Here is a 15,472-nt window from a genome sequence, read left to right as displayed (position 1 = left end):
GGGCTATCCGAATCACCCCCATGTATGTTATGCGATTTTTCGTATTTTCGGAGTTATGACGTTTTTTTCAATTTTTCACCTATCGCCGAGTACGGTGATATTTTCACTCATGGTGACGTCAATTATTGCGGAAGGTGCTTGATTTTTTTTGTGTGCTAAGCTGAAAGATAGGCCAATTCAGTATGGTAACATTTACTATCGTTAGATCTTTGAATGGAATAAAAAAAAGAATTAAAATGCCAAGAAAGATAAAATTACCCAGTATGTTCTCCACTTCAAGGGCCTGTAAAAAAATAAAATCACATAAAAAAAGTTTTCCATTTGGCTTTTAAAAACTTGCTCTATCTATCAGGTAGCTACCCTGAAAATTTCATTTTATTATTCAGAAGGCTTCAATCGAAAAATTGAAATCTAAATGAGGTAAGTGCAAAAATTGAATTAACATGATGATTAATAAAAACAAATTAAAACCAATAACAAGGTGTTTAATTACCAGAAATTTTTAAAATGACCCCGCTATTGCTCAGTGCAAGTGCGACATCACCGTAAAAAGTTGTCTTTTAAATGTCTGAATGCCCTTTTATCATTTTTAATGGTTTCTTCTGCTACTATGAATTTCCAGGTTATTTCGTTCAAATTGTGGCAGTCTCTCGTCTTTGTAGTATCCCCACGGAAAAAAATCAATAGGGTTTATGTCCGGGGACCGTCGAGGCCAGGCTAAAGGGCAAAGATACCCTGAAAGATGGATTGGTCGTTGCAGCCTGCGCATGCGCTGGTGACGCCTGCCTTAAAGCCTGGCCTGCACGGTCCCTCGACCTAAGCCCCATTGATTTGTTTCAATGGGGATACTAAAAAGACCTCGGCTACTTGAGAGAATGCTACAATTTGGACGAAATAACCCGGAAATTCATAGTAGCAGAAGAAACCATTAAAAATGATAAAAGGGCATTCAGACATTTAAAAGACAACTTTTTACGGTGATGTCGCACTTGCATTGAGCAACAGCGGGGTTATTTTAAAAATTTCTGGTAATTAAACACCTATTTATGGGTTTTAATTTGGTTTTAATGATCATCATGTTAATAAAATTTTTGCACTTACCACATTTAGATTTCAATTTTTCGATTGAAGCCTTCTGAATAATAAAATGAAATTTTTAGGGTAGCTACCTGATAGATAGAGCGAGTTTTTAAAAGCCAAATGGAAAACTTTTTTTATGTGATTTTATTTTTTTATGGGCCCTTGAAGTTGTGAACATACTGGGTAATTTTATCTTTCTTGGCATTTAATTCTTTTTTTATTCCATTCGAAGATCTAACGATAGTAAATGTTACCATACTGAATTGGCCTATCTTTCAGCTTACCACACAAAAAAAAATCAAGCATCTAGCGCAATAAGTCACGTCACCATAAATAAAAATCTCATCGTACTCAGCGATAGATGAAAAATTGAAAAAAATGTCATAACTCCGAAAATACGAAAAATCGCATAACATACATGGGGGTGATTCGGATAGCTCTCTAGGTCCTCTACCTCCCAGCTTCCGTTCATCACTACTTTTTGGGACACCCTGTATAATATCTAACTAGGTTTTCGCCCGCGCAGTCAAAGAAAAACCCGCATAGTTTCCGTTCCCGTGGGATTTCCGGGATTGCGTCATTTTCCCGGGATAAAAAGTAGTCTATGTCCTTTCTCGGGTATCAAAATATCTCCATACTAAATTTCATGAAATTTTGTTCAGTGCTTTACAATCGGCTATTTTCAATATCCGTCCAAGTATTTAAAGTATTTTTTACTAACCCACTCTATAAACGTTAATGTTCAAAATAATGAATTGTATCATACTATTAAAAAAATGTTGTGTGGTTTTATGAAACCACGGTAAAAGTGAAACTGTTCGAACGGTTCCAAACACTGCTTTGTGTAGCGCATGTCGCGTGACGGTCGGCTGCCGAGTAGATATCTACTCGGCAGCCGCGATACACGCGACATGCGCTACACAGACCAAAAAGTTTGAGACGATGTAATAAAAGTTTCACTTTAAAATTATCCATATAACTGAGAATTATTATAGTCAACCTCAATTTTTATAGTAAGTTCTTCTGTAACTATCCACTAACTAGCCCCAGAATACCCAGCATATCAAAGCTTTGTATCATATATTGCCTTTTGAGATTGTAAGATATCGAATATCCAGTTGCAGCTCCCTCTGGTTGGCAATTAATATCCTGTCTCTATAGCATTATTATGAATCACATCACATCAAACTTCATACGTATATAAATCAAGCGTAGGATACCGGAGGGTGATTGTTCTCGTAATCTAAGAACCATCTCGTAGCAGATATTGATTCGTCAAATGCATATGCTGCATAGTCAGTGAAAATGTTAAGGATAAAATCGTCACATTAATTACTAAAAACGTGATAAAATTATACATTTAATACTATGGATTTAAACCTAACGTAAGGCCTAAAACGACGTATGATCAAATAGGTAGGTAATAGAAAACTAAACCGCATTCATATTTTCAAACTGGGCAAAATTTAAATAGCACCAACCGGAAGTCTTTCAAAGAAAAAAAGACGGGTTGCACTCCGGGAGTGCCGGCAGAAGTGAAAACTTGATTATTAACGTTGAGCATGTTTGATATCCATCCGTCTTACGCTTTTTCGATCAGGGTCACGTGTCCTGACGCGAGTTTAAGATTTTATACCCAACGCCTCTAAAGAAGTTTTCACTTAAAAAAAAAGAACCATCATAATCGTTTCACCCAATCGAAATATCTGTGCTAATAAACCAAAAAAAATAGAGTCGATTTCATACCTCCCTTTGTATAAGTCTGTTGAAAAATTAACACAATCTTATTGCTTTTAATCCTAATAAATTGTTAAATTCCATTGTAATGTGTACACAACAACAATCGGCTATCAACGAACCATCTAACAACATGACCGTTTATTTCTAAAACCATTGCAAGCTAAACAAACGTGGGAGCGTGTCAAATTGAATATTACACGAATTTTAATGCCAAATTTCTATTCAGTAGGAATTTACTAGAATACACTATAACATCTTTTATAAAGCTTTTATATATATAAAATTCTCGTGTCACAATGTTAGTCTGCATACTCCTCCGAAACGGGTGGACCGATTCTCATGAAATTTTCTGTGCATATCGGGTAAGTCTGAGAATCCGAGAATAGAAAGTAGTTTTTGAATGGGATTGCATACCTACATTTAAAAGAATTAATGTTAGGCCAATAACTAGAAAAGGCATTCATACATTTAGAAATAATATTGATAATAAACTACCTGACCTGAATAATCAATCCTTTCATAAAAATCCTTGTGAAATGTTTACAAATCTTTTTAAGTTCATTCATAGTGAATATGAAAAAATATTTAAAATTAAATCTTTAACTATTACCAAGGATTTACCATTCAGCCAATGGGCAACTCCTAGTATACACAGATGCAGGAACGTTCTTTACGAGTTATATGGTATGAAACAATATAACAAAGACTTGTCATTTCTTAGTTATGTTAGAAATTATTCAAAAACATTTAAAAAAGTTTGTTTCACTGCCAAGAGTTTGTATATCAGAGACAAAATACGCAACTCAGACAATAAAGTTAAAACGGTTTGGACAATTATTAATGGTGAATTGGGCAAAATCCGATCAAACGATAGTACCATAAAAACTTGTCAATTCTGGTAGGGTCATTGACAAAAGTGCTGATGTTGCGCTTGCTTTTGAAGATTTCTTTAGTAGTGTCCCTGCTAGTTTAACTAAGAATTTAAATTCGTCTTCAGCGCTTGCAGAGTCTTTATTGAGGGATCACGTTGCTGAGTGTAACAAATTATTTGAATTGCGACACGTGACTGCTGATAAAATTGTTAAAACTTTTAAAACGTTAAATTTAAAAAAAACATGTGATCTCTGGGGTATGTCTGTAAATTTAGTAAATAATATCATAGAAAACATTGCCAATCAACTAGCGTTTATATTTAATCGGTGTTGCGACTGTGGTATATTCCCTGATTTACTAAAGTTTAGCAAAGTTATTCCTTTATTTAAAAGTGGTGACCAAGAAGACAGTAATAACTATAGGCCAATTTCCATATTACCAACTTTGAGCAAAGTCTTCGAGAAACTAATTTTAAACCAATTAAATAGTCATTTTGCATCAAATGGTTTACTGCACGCCAAACAGTATGGTTTCACAAAGGGGCGCTCTACCACTGATGCCGGAGTAGCTCTTTTATCACATATATACAAAGCATGGGAAAATTCAAAGAATGCTTTGGGGATATTCTGCGACCTTTCTAAGGCTTTCGACTGTGTAGAACATTCCACTCTATTACGGAAACTAAATTTTTATGGTATCAAAGGTTTAGCTCAGGATCTCATAGCTTCATATCTTCAGAACAGGGTACAAACCGTTGTCGTTAATGGAGAGAAATCTCGCGGTGCGCCGATTAACATAGGTGTTCCGCAGGGATCTATCTTAGGACCGTTTTTGTTCTTAGTGTATATTAATGACCTACCTTATTATTTGCAGGATATGTGTGAAATAGTACTGTTTGCAGATGACACCTCATTAATATTTAATGTGGATAGACATGACACAAATGTTGACGAAGTAAACTCTGCTCTTTTACGCATATCCAATTGGTTTAGTGCTAATAATTTACTATTAAATACAAAAAAAACAAATTGTGTAGAATTTATCCTCCCAAATGTAAAAAAGGTGAAAAGGAATATTATTTTAAACGGGGAGGTATTATACCCTGTGGAATCGACTGTTTTTCTTGGTTTGACATTAGATGAGAAGCTTCAATGGGGGGCTCATGTTACCACCACCGCTGCTAAGCTCAGCTCAGCTGCATATGCAGTTAGAAGAATAAGGCATCTCACCGATGAAGAAACGGCTAGATTGGTTTACTTTAGCTACTTTCATAGCATAATGTCCTATGGAATTCTGCTATGGGGCAGGGCTGCAGATATAGAAACTATATTTATATTACAGAAAAGAGCCATACGCTCTATATATAATTTGCGTGCTCGAGACTCACTAAGAGATCTCTTTAAGAATACTGGTATCCTTACTGTACCGTCGCAGTATATATTTAATAATATTTTATATGTACATAATAACGCTTACTTACACACAAAAGTAGGAGATAGACATTGTTATGGCACAAGAAACAGAAATAAAATTGAAATGCCATTTTTCCGGCTAGCTAAAGTTAAAAATTCATTTATGGGCCAAGGTATACGCTTCTACAACAGAATTCCTCATAATATTAAAGAGTTTAGTAGTTATAAATTTAAAACTTATATAAAAAATGTACTTGTCCAGAGAGCCTATTACAGTATTAAGGAATATATGGAAGATAAAAACCCATGGAGGGTTGTCGCGTAAAAACCACAGGACAGTTCTTTGGCATATTATGATAATATATTATGATATTACATATGTAATTTGTAAAATTGTAAATCTGACATGATTAAAAAGAGCAACTATGGAGTTTCTTGCCGATTCTTCTCCGTAGATACTGCTTTCCGAATCGGTGGTAAATGTTAAAAATATGTACTTAATGACGTTTCAAAAGTGCTTCTAGAAGAAGTCTAATTGAATAAATAAATGTTTGAGTTTGAGTTTGAGTTTGAGTTTGAATCGGCCAACATCTATTTTTCATATGTACCACGGGCGAAGCCGGGGCGGACCGCTAGTATTGTATATAAAATTCTCGTGTCACAATGTTAGTCTGTATACTCCTCCGAAACGGGTGGACCGATTCTCATGAAATTTTCTGTGCATATCGGGTAAGTCTGAGAATCGGCCAACATCTATTTTTCATATGTACCACGGGCGAAGCCGGGGCGGACCGCTAGTCTTCTTATATATAAAAATGAATCGCAAAATGTGTTGGTAAGCGCATAACTCGAGAACGGCTGAAGTCTGAACCGATTTCGATAATTCTTTTTTTATTATATTCCTTGAAGAACGAGGATGGTTTTTATGTAGAGAAAACGTAAATATGTACCACGGGCGAAGCCTGGGCGGACCGCTAGTAACATAATAATTATATTTTATCTAATCTTTATTTTAGAAATTATTACAATGTACAATATAAGTACTATGTATTTAAAGTGGAGACAATATGTTGTTTAAAGTTAACGTATAGCTCATATTGAATACAGTTTATTAGAATCGTCGTTGAACCGTTGCAATTAGTGGTTCGCCCCAATCAAGCTCCTGCTAATTATTCCGCTAGATGGCGCTAAACAAACATCAATTCAGTATAGAAATGTGCAATAATAATCTTAGCTTTGTACATATACCTAATAAAATAATGTATATAACTAATATTATGATAAAAGAGCTATTATAGAGTTTCTTGTATTGCTCTACTTTGTATAGACTGCGTTTTAATCCGATTGTAAATAATTTCTATGAAATGTGACTATTCAAAAGTGCTTCTAGAAGTAGTCTAGTTGAATATATGTTTGAGTTTAAGCTTTATAAAGAAGATTGCCAAAAAATGTAGATATAATAAATGCTAAGAGCCTAAAGCGCGTCACACACGGTGAAGATACTATAAAATTTTATCTTAAGATACTGTAATATTTTATATTACAGTATCTTAAGGTATCCGGTATCAGCGTTCTGATCATCATTTTTCTTTTTGTCATTGCGTACTAAGACCCCTGTAGAACCGCCATCCTGTTGTAATGACCCACAAAATTTCGGGTATTGTATTGTATTGAGATACGTTTTAAACGAACTGGAAGACAGATATTTCCTTTAAAATTAACGTTGTTTTGTAATTTAATAAACAGGTGGACGGATTAAAGTAATGATTTGACCGTTTTTAAATACCTTGTAATAAAAGTATCTTGTTACTATAATATACCTACACATATTGGATATGATTTCAACATAGTTCTCCAACTTTGTAAACAACAATGTCTAGTTATAGCATAATATTCTACATACTACATTAAATAGCTGAATCGAATTCCCTTTCTATCGATTCGGCTCATGGTCATAAATTAGTTTTGATTGAACGGTTCAAAATAAACAAAATTTCACAAAATCGGATCACATGCACTCAAAATCAGACAAAGCTAAAAGCTCTAAATTGATCCCGTTCACTCAATTAGTAAAATTGAAATTTTTAGTAGTCCCTAGTACGCACTCGACCGCCTCCATGTTACAGTGGATAACGCGTGAACGCAGAACTGACTGAGGGGTCCTGGGTTCGAGAAAAGTCTTCGTCTGGCAGGAAATAGAAGGCTGATCACCTACTTGTCCCTAAAAGAAAACCGATCAATAAAACATATTGTATATGAATAATGCATCTACTTCATACCCCACTAGAGGACACGGGATTTCCCTAGTATCTACACTGATGGTAGTTGAATACGATAGTTCATAGACACTCACAACATATTGTTATAACAGCTGACCTTACACAATAGATATTCGCGTTAGCAACACGCCTGAATAATATATTTATACAAACACTAGCACAATGGCACGCACACAAGCAAAGGTTATGTGAGTCTCGTCACAATGTGGGCACCTGATATCTACAGATTGTTACGCTTGTTACGTGATAATTTATAGAACTGAGAATGGACAAGTGTACTGTATAGAAACAAAGATGAAATACCCATTTTTTGACTTTGAATGTATTGTGGTGCAAGATTAAGTAGATAGAGTATCTATGTCCACTGCACTTTAGAGAAAATGCATTTAAGATGAATATTTGGAAAGGTGCAACCTCATATTATTTCGTTGAAATTGTATTGTAAGGCCTCACCGTTAAAATAATAGGAGCGATAAATGGGCCTTAAAATAGCACATACAGTGTAGAATGCCTCTTCATCATCACGCAGTGTCTATTAATAAATTGCAATACTATGCATCCGCAAATAACGTTAAATACATAAGCTACATTATAAACTTTGTCTTCGCAGTTTACTTAATTTAATCACATTTTTTGGTCGTAAACGATGTCTTAACTATCAATAAGAAGGAATTTAAAGTATTAAAAGTGTGAAGTTGTAAATACTTTCTAAAAATACCTAAAACTTTGATTATAGGAAACCCCCAGCCCCGGCATGACGAAATAGAACACTAATACCCCGTTCAAATCCTATAATGTTTTCCTTACAGTTGATTGAGTACTGATATTCCTACGTGTGTAAGCGAACTGTTTAATTGCGCTCCCCAAAAACAATTTTGGTGTTATATTTGTAGCGTATTCGGTATTTCTACCCTTACATACGTGAACAATTGTCACTCTTTCTATTGAAAATCGGCTTAAATTGTCTGGCGATACAACCATGTACGTACATTGTACAAGCCCATACTACGTTCAAAAGGGTATTAATTGCAATATCCTCACATTATCTGTATAACATTCGTTCGGCGTGTAGGGCGCGCTTCTGAATTACAGGGGATTTAACAATAGATTTCGCATTTTGATTGTTCATACTCTCAGTGCCGTACTAACGAGTTGCGTAGGATTAATTGTAAATGTCTGCAATGTTCCGTATAATACATGTGTAACAGACTATAACAATGTTTTAAAAATAGCTCGAAGAAAAATTCTTAGTATTCTTTTCATTTGCAATTGTATGCTATTAGGTTCTATTAGTGTACATAATTCCTTCATTTGTTTCATAACAAGGTAGTGGAACAACAATATATTTTATTTAAGCGTTCTTTAATACATCCCACGCATAACGAGCAAATGCATATTATAACAAATAGGTCTAAATTAGAAATATAATACAAAGACGTAAGGCCACGTATAAATGCGAAACCACAACCTAAAAGATCATCCTAAATATTATCCTCAAAACGATACACTCAACTACCATCCGAATGTAAACTGCGGAAAATCTCATATCATCGAATTTATTCGATCACGTCTCACACTCGTAGCGCAATCTCAGATTCAACAAGTGTCTGTAGTGCAGACTGTAGATTGGAGTAGAGTTTAATGTGACACCCCGTTTGCTCGACAGTTTGGATAACCAGTTAGAGGATAAATCACGGATAGTACAAGAAAGAAAGATAGATTAGAAATACACTAGAAATATACAATTTAAGTAGTTCAAGATTGTAATAGCATATAGGCATTCAAGATTATTCTATTATATTGATATCATGGATTTTAAAGCTTTCATATCTCATATTTCTTGTTTAAATTCTGAGAACTTGAAACTTAAAAACTGCCCATACACACTTTAATTAAATCGATTTATTTTGATTTATCGAGCTGACCTATAAATATAAAAGAAAGTCGGGTAACACTACTATCTAGAAAATACCTGAAATTTCAAATATCTCTTCTATTAGATGACCGCGAAAACTGTAAAAAAATTCAAAAAGCTTCCCGGACAGAGACGGGGCGTGCGCTAGTGCTCTCTAAGTAGATATCAACGCGCAAGTAGGCCCTAGTGTCATCTTACCTCAAGAAAGTTTCTATAACAAAGAATACATTGTTTAAGTAGATTCTTTGTGATCTAAAGGTTACTCTTTGTTTATAAAACCTTTCCAGCTTCTTCGTCTTAAATTACAAACACATTATCTTACAACCATTAGCCCTTCGTCGAGACGTTAGCGATATTCTTCACTTCTTGGAATCATTAAATCTTGCACATATTGTTTTTCTCGTTTCCTTTAATTAATTGTAAAGTTGTTAACTGTAAAATAATAACAATGGAATACTTTTATTAAAAATTAAATAATATGAAATAAATACACATTTTATAAAAATTATTAATTGTTGCATTACCTATTAAAGTTTACTTCGCGGGAAGTGTCAGCAGAGATCCGTCATTTCGGACAATTGCCATATTATCATATTCAGTTATTAAATGTGAAGTTACGATATGTTACCAACCATGAAATCGATATGATTTTCAGCCATGAATTCCGTCAATTTTGTGTTTATTTGCTATTTTTTAACGCTGCAACAAAACTACTACCAATCTACTCTCACTTCAAAATTAATTGTTCGTGTACCTACATTTTAATATCTATTTAAACTTTCTGCTACTAGCACAAGGCTGCATTTTTATTACGATGGATATACGACAAAATCGTAATTAATATAATTTTCATAACGCGTTGAAAATCTTTATAAAGGACGTTGAAGCAAACAATTAAATTCAGAGAAAAAATTTAATAAGCGTACCTTTTGAGTCCATCTAAAAATATAGGTGCTGACGTTAATAACGGAAAATATTAATTCTTCAAGAGACATTTTTAGCAAATTATAACAACAAAATATTTCTACAAGTATTATGAAATTTTTATTTTCTATGTCGTAAAACAGTTTTAGTTCGAGTATTCAAACAAAAAAAAAATGTTGTGTGGTTTTATAAAACCACGGTAAAAGTGAAACTGTTCGAACGGTTCCGAACACTGCTTTGTGTAGCGCATGTCGCGTGACGGTCGGCTGCCGAGTAGGTATACCTACTTGGCAGCCGCGATACACGCGACATGCGCTACAAAGACCAAAAAGTTTGAGACGATGTAATAAAAGTTTCACTTTAAAAGCCTATAGATACTCATACTATTTAAAAACTTTTTTTTATCTTATAACTATGTATCGTATAATAACTTCATGCAATAGGCATTCATTCCGTTTGCATATCTACGAATGTGGCTTCTAAGATAATACTCATCCACCTTTAATTAAAAACTAGTCCCGCAAAAGCAAACACAGGAATTTCATCAATATTAGGAATATTAGCAATATAATATCGATACGTAATCGTCAAAGCCTCCAATTTTCATTGAGTTTCATTCTCTATCAACCCTATTAGTTTGTTGATCCTGTGTCCAATATTTAAGCTGATGTAACATGGAATTACCCAGTCCATGATATTACGTTTGTTCGAGACATTTCATGCTCGAATCGTTTGAAATTTGTGTGGTAATTTCGGAATTATTGAGCGTGGATACGCTCAAACAAATGTGGAAATAGCATACATTTTCGTACAATAATGTAATTTATTAATAAAAAAGCACAAAATATAATTTTAGAAAAGGAAAAAACATATTCTGGCTCTTCATTAATATTGCTTATTGCTTATTACTAGTTAATATGAGAATATTACCGTGAAGCGTTGAACCACACGTTGTCGGTAGCGATTTTTATTAAAAGTTAAGTGGGACTCTAATATACATGTAATATATATTATATTCTTGGGATATACTGTATTTTTTTTATTTTATTGTGTGATAGGGAAGCGCTTGACCACGATCTCGCCTGATGGTAAGCTGAGATGTGGCCTATGATGGAGCGCGCTTCCCTAGAAGGTACCCGTTCACTCTTCGCTTGAAGACCCCCATACTTGTTCACTCGTCGGGGAACACATACTCAGGAAGCATGTTCCATGTACTGTATACTCGGAAAAATATCCTAGGTGCTATTAGTACGCAAAAAACTCAGGGTTACTAAATTATTGTTATATCAAATAAATAAAATTATATCTAATATATTATAGAAGGATCGAACGAAATATACTTTTATGACCTATTTCCCTGTGATATCTACTGCACTATTACTTTACAAACCTTAAAAACTTTCTTCAATATATTAATCCATCCCAATTCCCATATAATAAAGAAACAATTTTCATTGAACAAGAATCATTTAATAGTAAAAACTTAAGAACGAAATGACAATACAAAATATTTTTCAAATGAACAAAGAGCGTCACAATATATTTCTTGTCTTCGCAGTTGAACCTTTGGAACAAGTAAAATTTTTCCATTTGACTAATTGCTACAGTTTTAAATATTTTTACAATAAAGTCCTTTCTTCGTGAAGTGCATCGTGAAATATTTTAAGGATGTTTTTAAATTCGCGTCATAAGAGAACTCAACATTTGTTTGTGACTTGCAAATTCATTAAAATATTGTCACCATATAGTATAGGTTATATAATAATGATATCAGTTGAAAATTGTCAAATGTAACTTTAGGAAAAAGTTTCGGAAAATATTCTATAATAAGTGGTAAAAAATCCGGCGAAACGGTCCGAGGAAAAGTTATAGGTAGTGCCCGTCACGCGTCGTTTTGCTCGTCATGGCAGGCACATATCCATACGCCCAGATTAAGTGAAATAGGTATGTATTATAATTATTGAAACTAAGAATTGAGAAAAAATTTAAGCAACTTTAGCAAGAATGCCCGGTCTCTGTAAAGATTTATAAATTAGTACAAGCTAGATAAATCAACTTGTTGAACATTCTCTCAAAAGGAATGTCATCGCAAATCCTTTTTCGTTTCCTTCATAACGTGTGTGTCCAGTATATAACCATGTAAACGAGAAAACTTTAATATTTCCAACATTCCAGGAAAAAGCTCGGTTGTAATTTAAACTGTTCTCGGAACTTTGTAGGTTCTGTCCGAGATTATTTCATTCGTGAAAGTTGTAACTCATGAAATGCATGTACTTGATATATTTTAATATATTTTTTACACTACAGTGTAAATTAATACATATTAATATACCGAATATGTTTTTAATCTTATATCTTGTATTGTTCTATTTCTAATGTTGCTGTGTGAAAAAGAATAGGATTTTCATTGACCTGAAAGCGATAATGCATTTTGTGTCAAAAAGCTTCGGCTTTTTTCTCACATCTGTGTCGGGAATTATATTACGCAAGGCGATCAATAGTTGGCCTGAAATTGCATACAAGCGTTCGAATTACTAATATTTCGCTAAATTTAGTTGAATATACTAGTTCGTATTACATGATGTTTAGCAAGAGATCACGTATAACATGCAATTAGCTGTAACAAGAGGCTTTTTGCTACAAACTCCTAATTGTTATGCTAACCGAAAATAAATCGGATATTCGGTGTTTTAGTTGCAACTTCTCCAGTTTGTTTTATACGTCATTATACCATTTAATTATAGATATTGTTTATAATGTATTTCCATTTGGAATAATTGTTGAATTTACATAAACGAGTGTCTGGTTGCATAGCTGATTTATATATAAATCTCACGTGTTAATTAAAAGAAAATACGTTTTAAATTATATCTCTCGTACAGCCTTATTAATTTACCATACCTACTACATAGTTAAATCCTATTGTTTACGCAAACCAAAATTTCGTATTTTACCATATAAATGTTTCTTTAAATTTAAAATAGGAGAGGTTTTTAGTGTATATTGATATTAATATTAACTTGTTTTAATTAATATTGATCAGTTCTTTGGAATTGTCAAAAAAGTTTAAAATATTATAAAATGGATCTGGGATTGCATTTCGGGGTCATACATATTAAAAAAATATCCCCCAATTCAAAACAGTAGCAAAACGAATATCCTATTTCACACCAACCTATCTTTCCAGGGACAGTCCCCGCGAGATGCGGAACAAAGCAGAGAAGCAGCGGCGGGACAAAATGAACGAGTCCATAGCCCACCTGGCCACTATCGTACCGCCAGTGGCCATACCGGCCAGGAAGATAGACAAGATCAGCAAGCTGAGACTCACGGCACACTACTTGCGCTCACACCAATACGGTTAGTAACCTGTTTTTGACAGCAAGCAAAGCAGCAGGGAGGATGTTAAGGGATCTCCAACGCTATAATATCTCTGGTGAAGAAGACACAAAGTGAACGAGTCCATTGCTCACCTGGCGACCATAGTCCCGCCAGTGGACATACCGGCCAGGAAAATGGACTAGATCAGCAAGTTGGAACTCACGGCACACTAACTGCGCTCACACCAATACGGTAAGTAACCTTTCTATCCACAGAGCGAGCAAAGCAGCAGGGAGCAGTGGTCCCCAACGCAACATATCTCTGGTCATCATCAGTCTGGTATTGAAAAATTATAGTAAAGTTAATAAAAATCACTAGAAGTTTTGCCAAAACGGGAGCTATCAAGGGTAACTGAGTGAGTTTGGAGGTGATTTTATTTAATGTCACACATTAAAAATCACTGTCACTAAACAACAATATTTTCACTAAAATTAAATAAACAATTATGTTTATTAGCAGTCACTGTGAAAATCATTGTAGCAGAAGAATTTTATTCATAAAATAGTAGAGATTAATTATTTAGAAGCTTCTACATTCTACAATACTAATTACATTGTTAGTTTACGTAATGTTTTTTAAAGAAAAACATGCCTTTCTAGTTTCATTTCATTTGTAAACAAGCTCTAGGTTACTTAGTTTCTACTTTACTAGCCTTTCTTTTCGTATTGAACTTACAGCGTCAAATGAAAAAAAAAACATTGTTTGAGAAAAACATTCCTTTCAATAGAATTATTACATATTTAAAGTGGAATGTTGTTATAAAACGTGATAAAACATTTAGATCTACGTATCTCAAATTATTACGTACTAAGCCAGGTTTACAGAAGAAAATTAAAGGTGTCAACAAGCTATTGAAATCAATTTCCTCACAAGTTTCTAACATTTACACAGCGATTTATGGAACTTTGCTTTCACGGCGCAAATCTAAGCTTTAAAGGAAATATAGCCCTAAGGGTAATGGTATACACTCCGCAGAGGAAACTGCCAATGAATGGTACTCGATGGATGCTTTCCGCATTCGCCACTATGATAAACCAAACCCCCATATTGAAATTTAGGCTGCCAAATGCAATGTGCTAAACGCGGTGCAACGACATTGACCTTCATTAGTTCAACACAGACAGTGATGTACTATGGATTATCCACTTACGAGCAGCGGCTTAGAGTTAGACTCGAATGCATTTGTAATTCACATCATTATCGATGTTAGCGAGGAAGCTTCGCTGAAGTTACACGTGTATGAATATAACTTTTATACATGCGTTTCGCTGGAATATATGAGAACTTAATAATCTGCTTGCAATGTAAATAGAATACTGGAATATGAAAGAGAGGCTTGTTTCCGAGATATTCCATTACGTTATAGTACAAACTAGTTTTTACAAAAAATTTCCATATAGCTATTCGATAAAATGTTTTCGAATGGAAATACGTTTTTCAGTATTTTAATCTTGTATTTAAAAATAGTAAAAACTATTTAAAAAGAAATTGATTGTGTGAATACTAAAGAGAAAACTACTAAAGCTTAAGCTTTTAGCTCGTAAACAATCGAATGCTGTAATTCGATAGATTATTAATTTATATGAATTTCGTTATACAATACTACAGTATAATCACTGTGGAGAGTTATTATATGTTGCAGTACGCTAGGTGCTTCTGTGTATTACGTACGAGGATTATTATAATAACATCATCCGATATGTTAGCGATTAGCTTTGCGCTACCACAAATAATTGTAAGCGCTGTATTAATTGGAAGTGCTATGCTTCAATCGATCCTTCAAAGGGATATTCAATAGCAAAATGGTATATTATTCTCATATTGCTTGTTTATCTTTAATCCTCTTTGAGCGTAATTAGTGATGTTTT

The 15,472-nt window shown here is 34.0% G+C and overlaps 1 protein-coding gene across 1 annotated transcript in view; it reads left to right on the top strand.

Moving 5' to 3' along the window:
* LOC149910958 (uncharacterized) overlaps nt 1-15,472 on the top strand; it is a 69,729-nt gene that overhangs the window by 16,601 nt on the left and 37,656 nt on the right. Inside the window, exon 2 of the mRNA XM_090101447.1 lies at nt 13,411-13,583. Within this exon, the coding sequence (XP_089957573.1) occupies nt 13,411-13,583 (173 nt within the window). The remainder of the gene's footprint in view (nt 1-13,410; nt 13,584-15,472) is intronic.

This window comes from Colias eurytheme, chromosome 1, assembly GCF_061535395.1.
Source record: "Colias eurytheme isolate Ceu_HAF_F1 chromosome 1, ilColEury1 Martin Lab GWU primary, whole genome shotgun sequence".
Taxonomy (NCBI): Eukaryota; Metazoa; Arthropoda; class Insecta; order Lepidoptera; family Pieridae; genus Colias; species Colias eurytheme.
The sequence above is the reverse complement of the archived record's forward strand: the minus strand, read 5'-3'. Positions and strand labels throughout refer to the sequence as shown.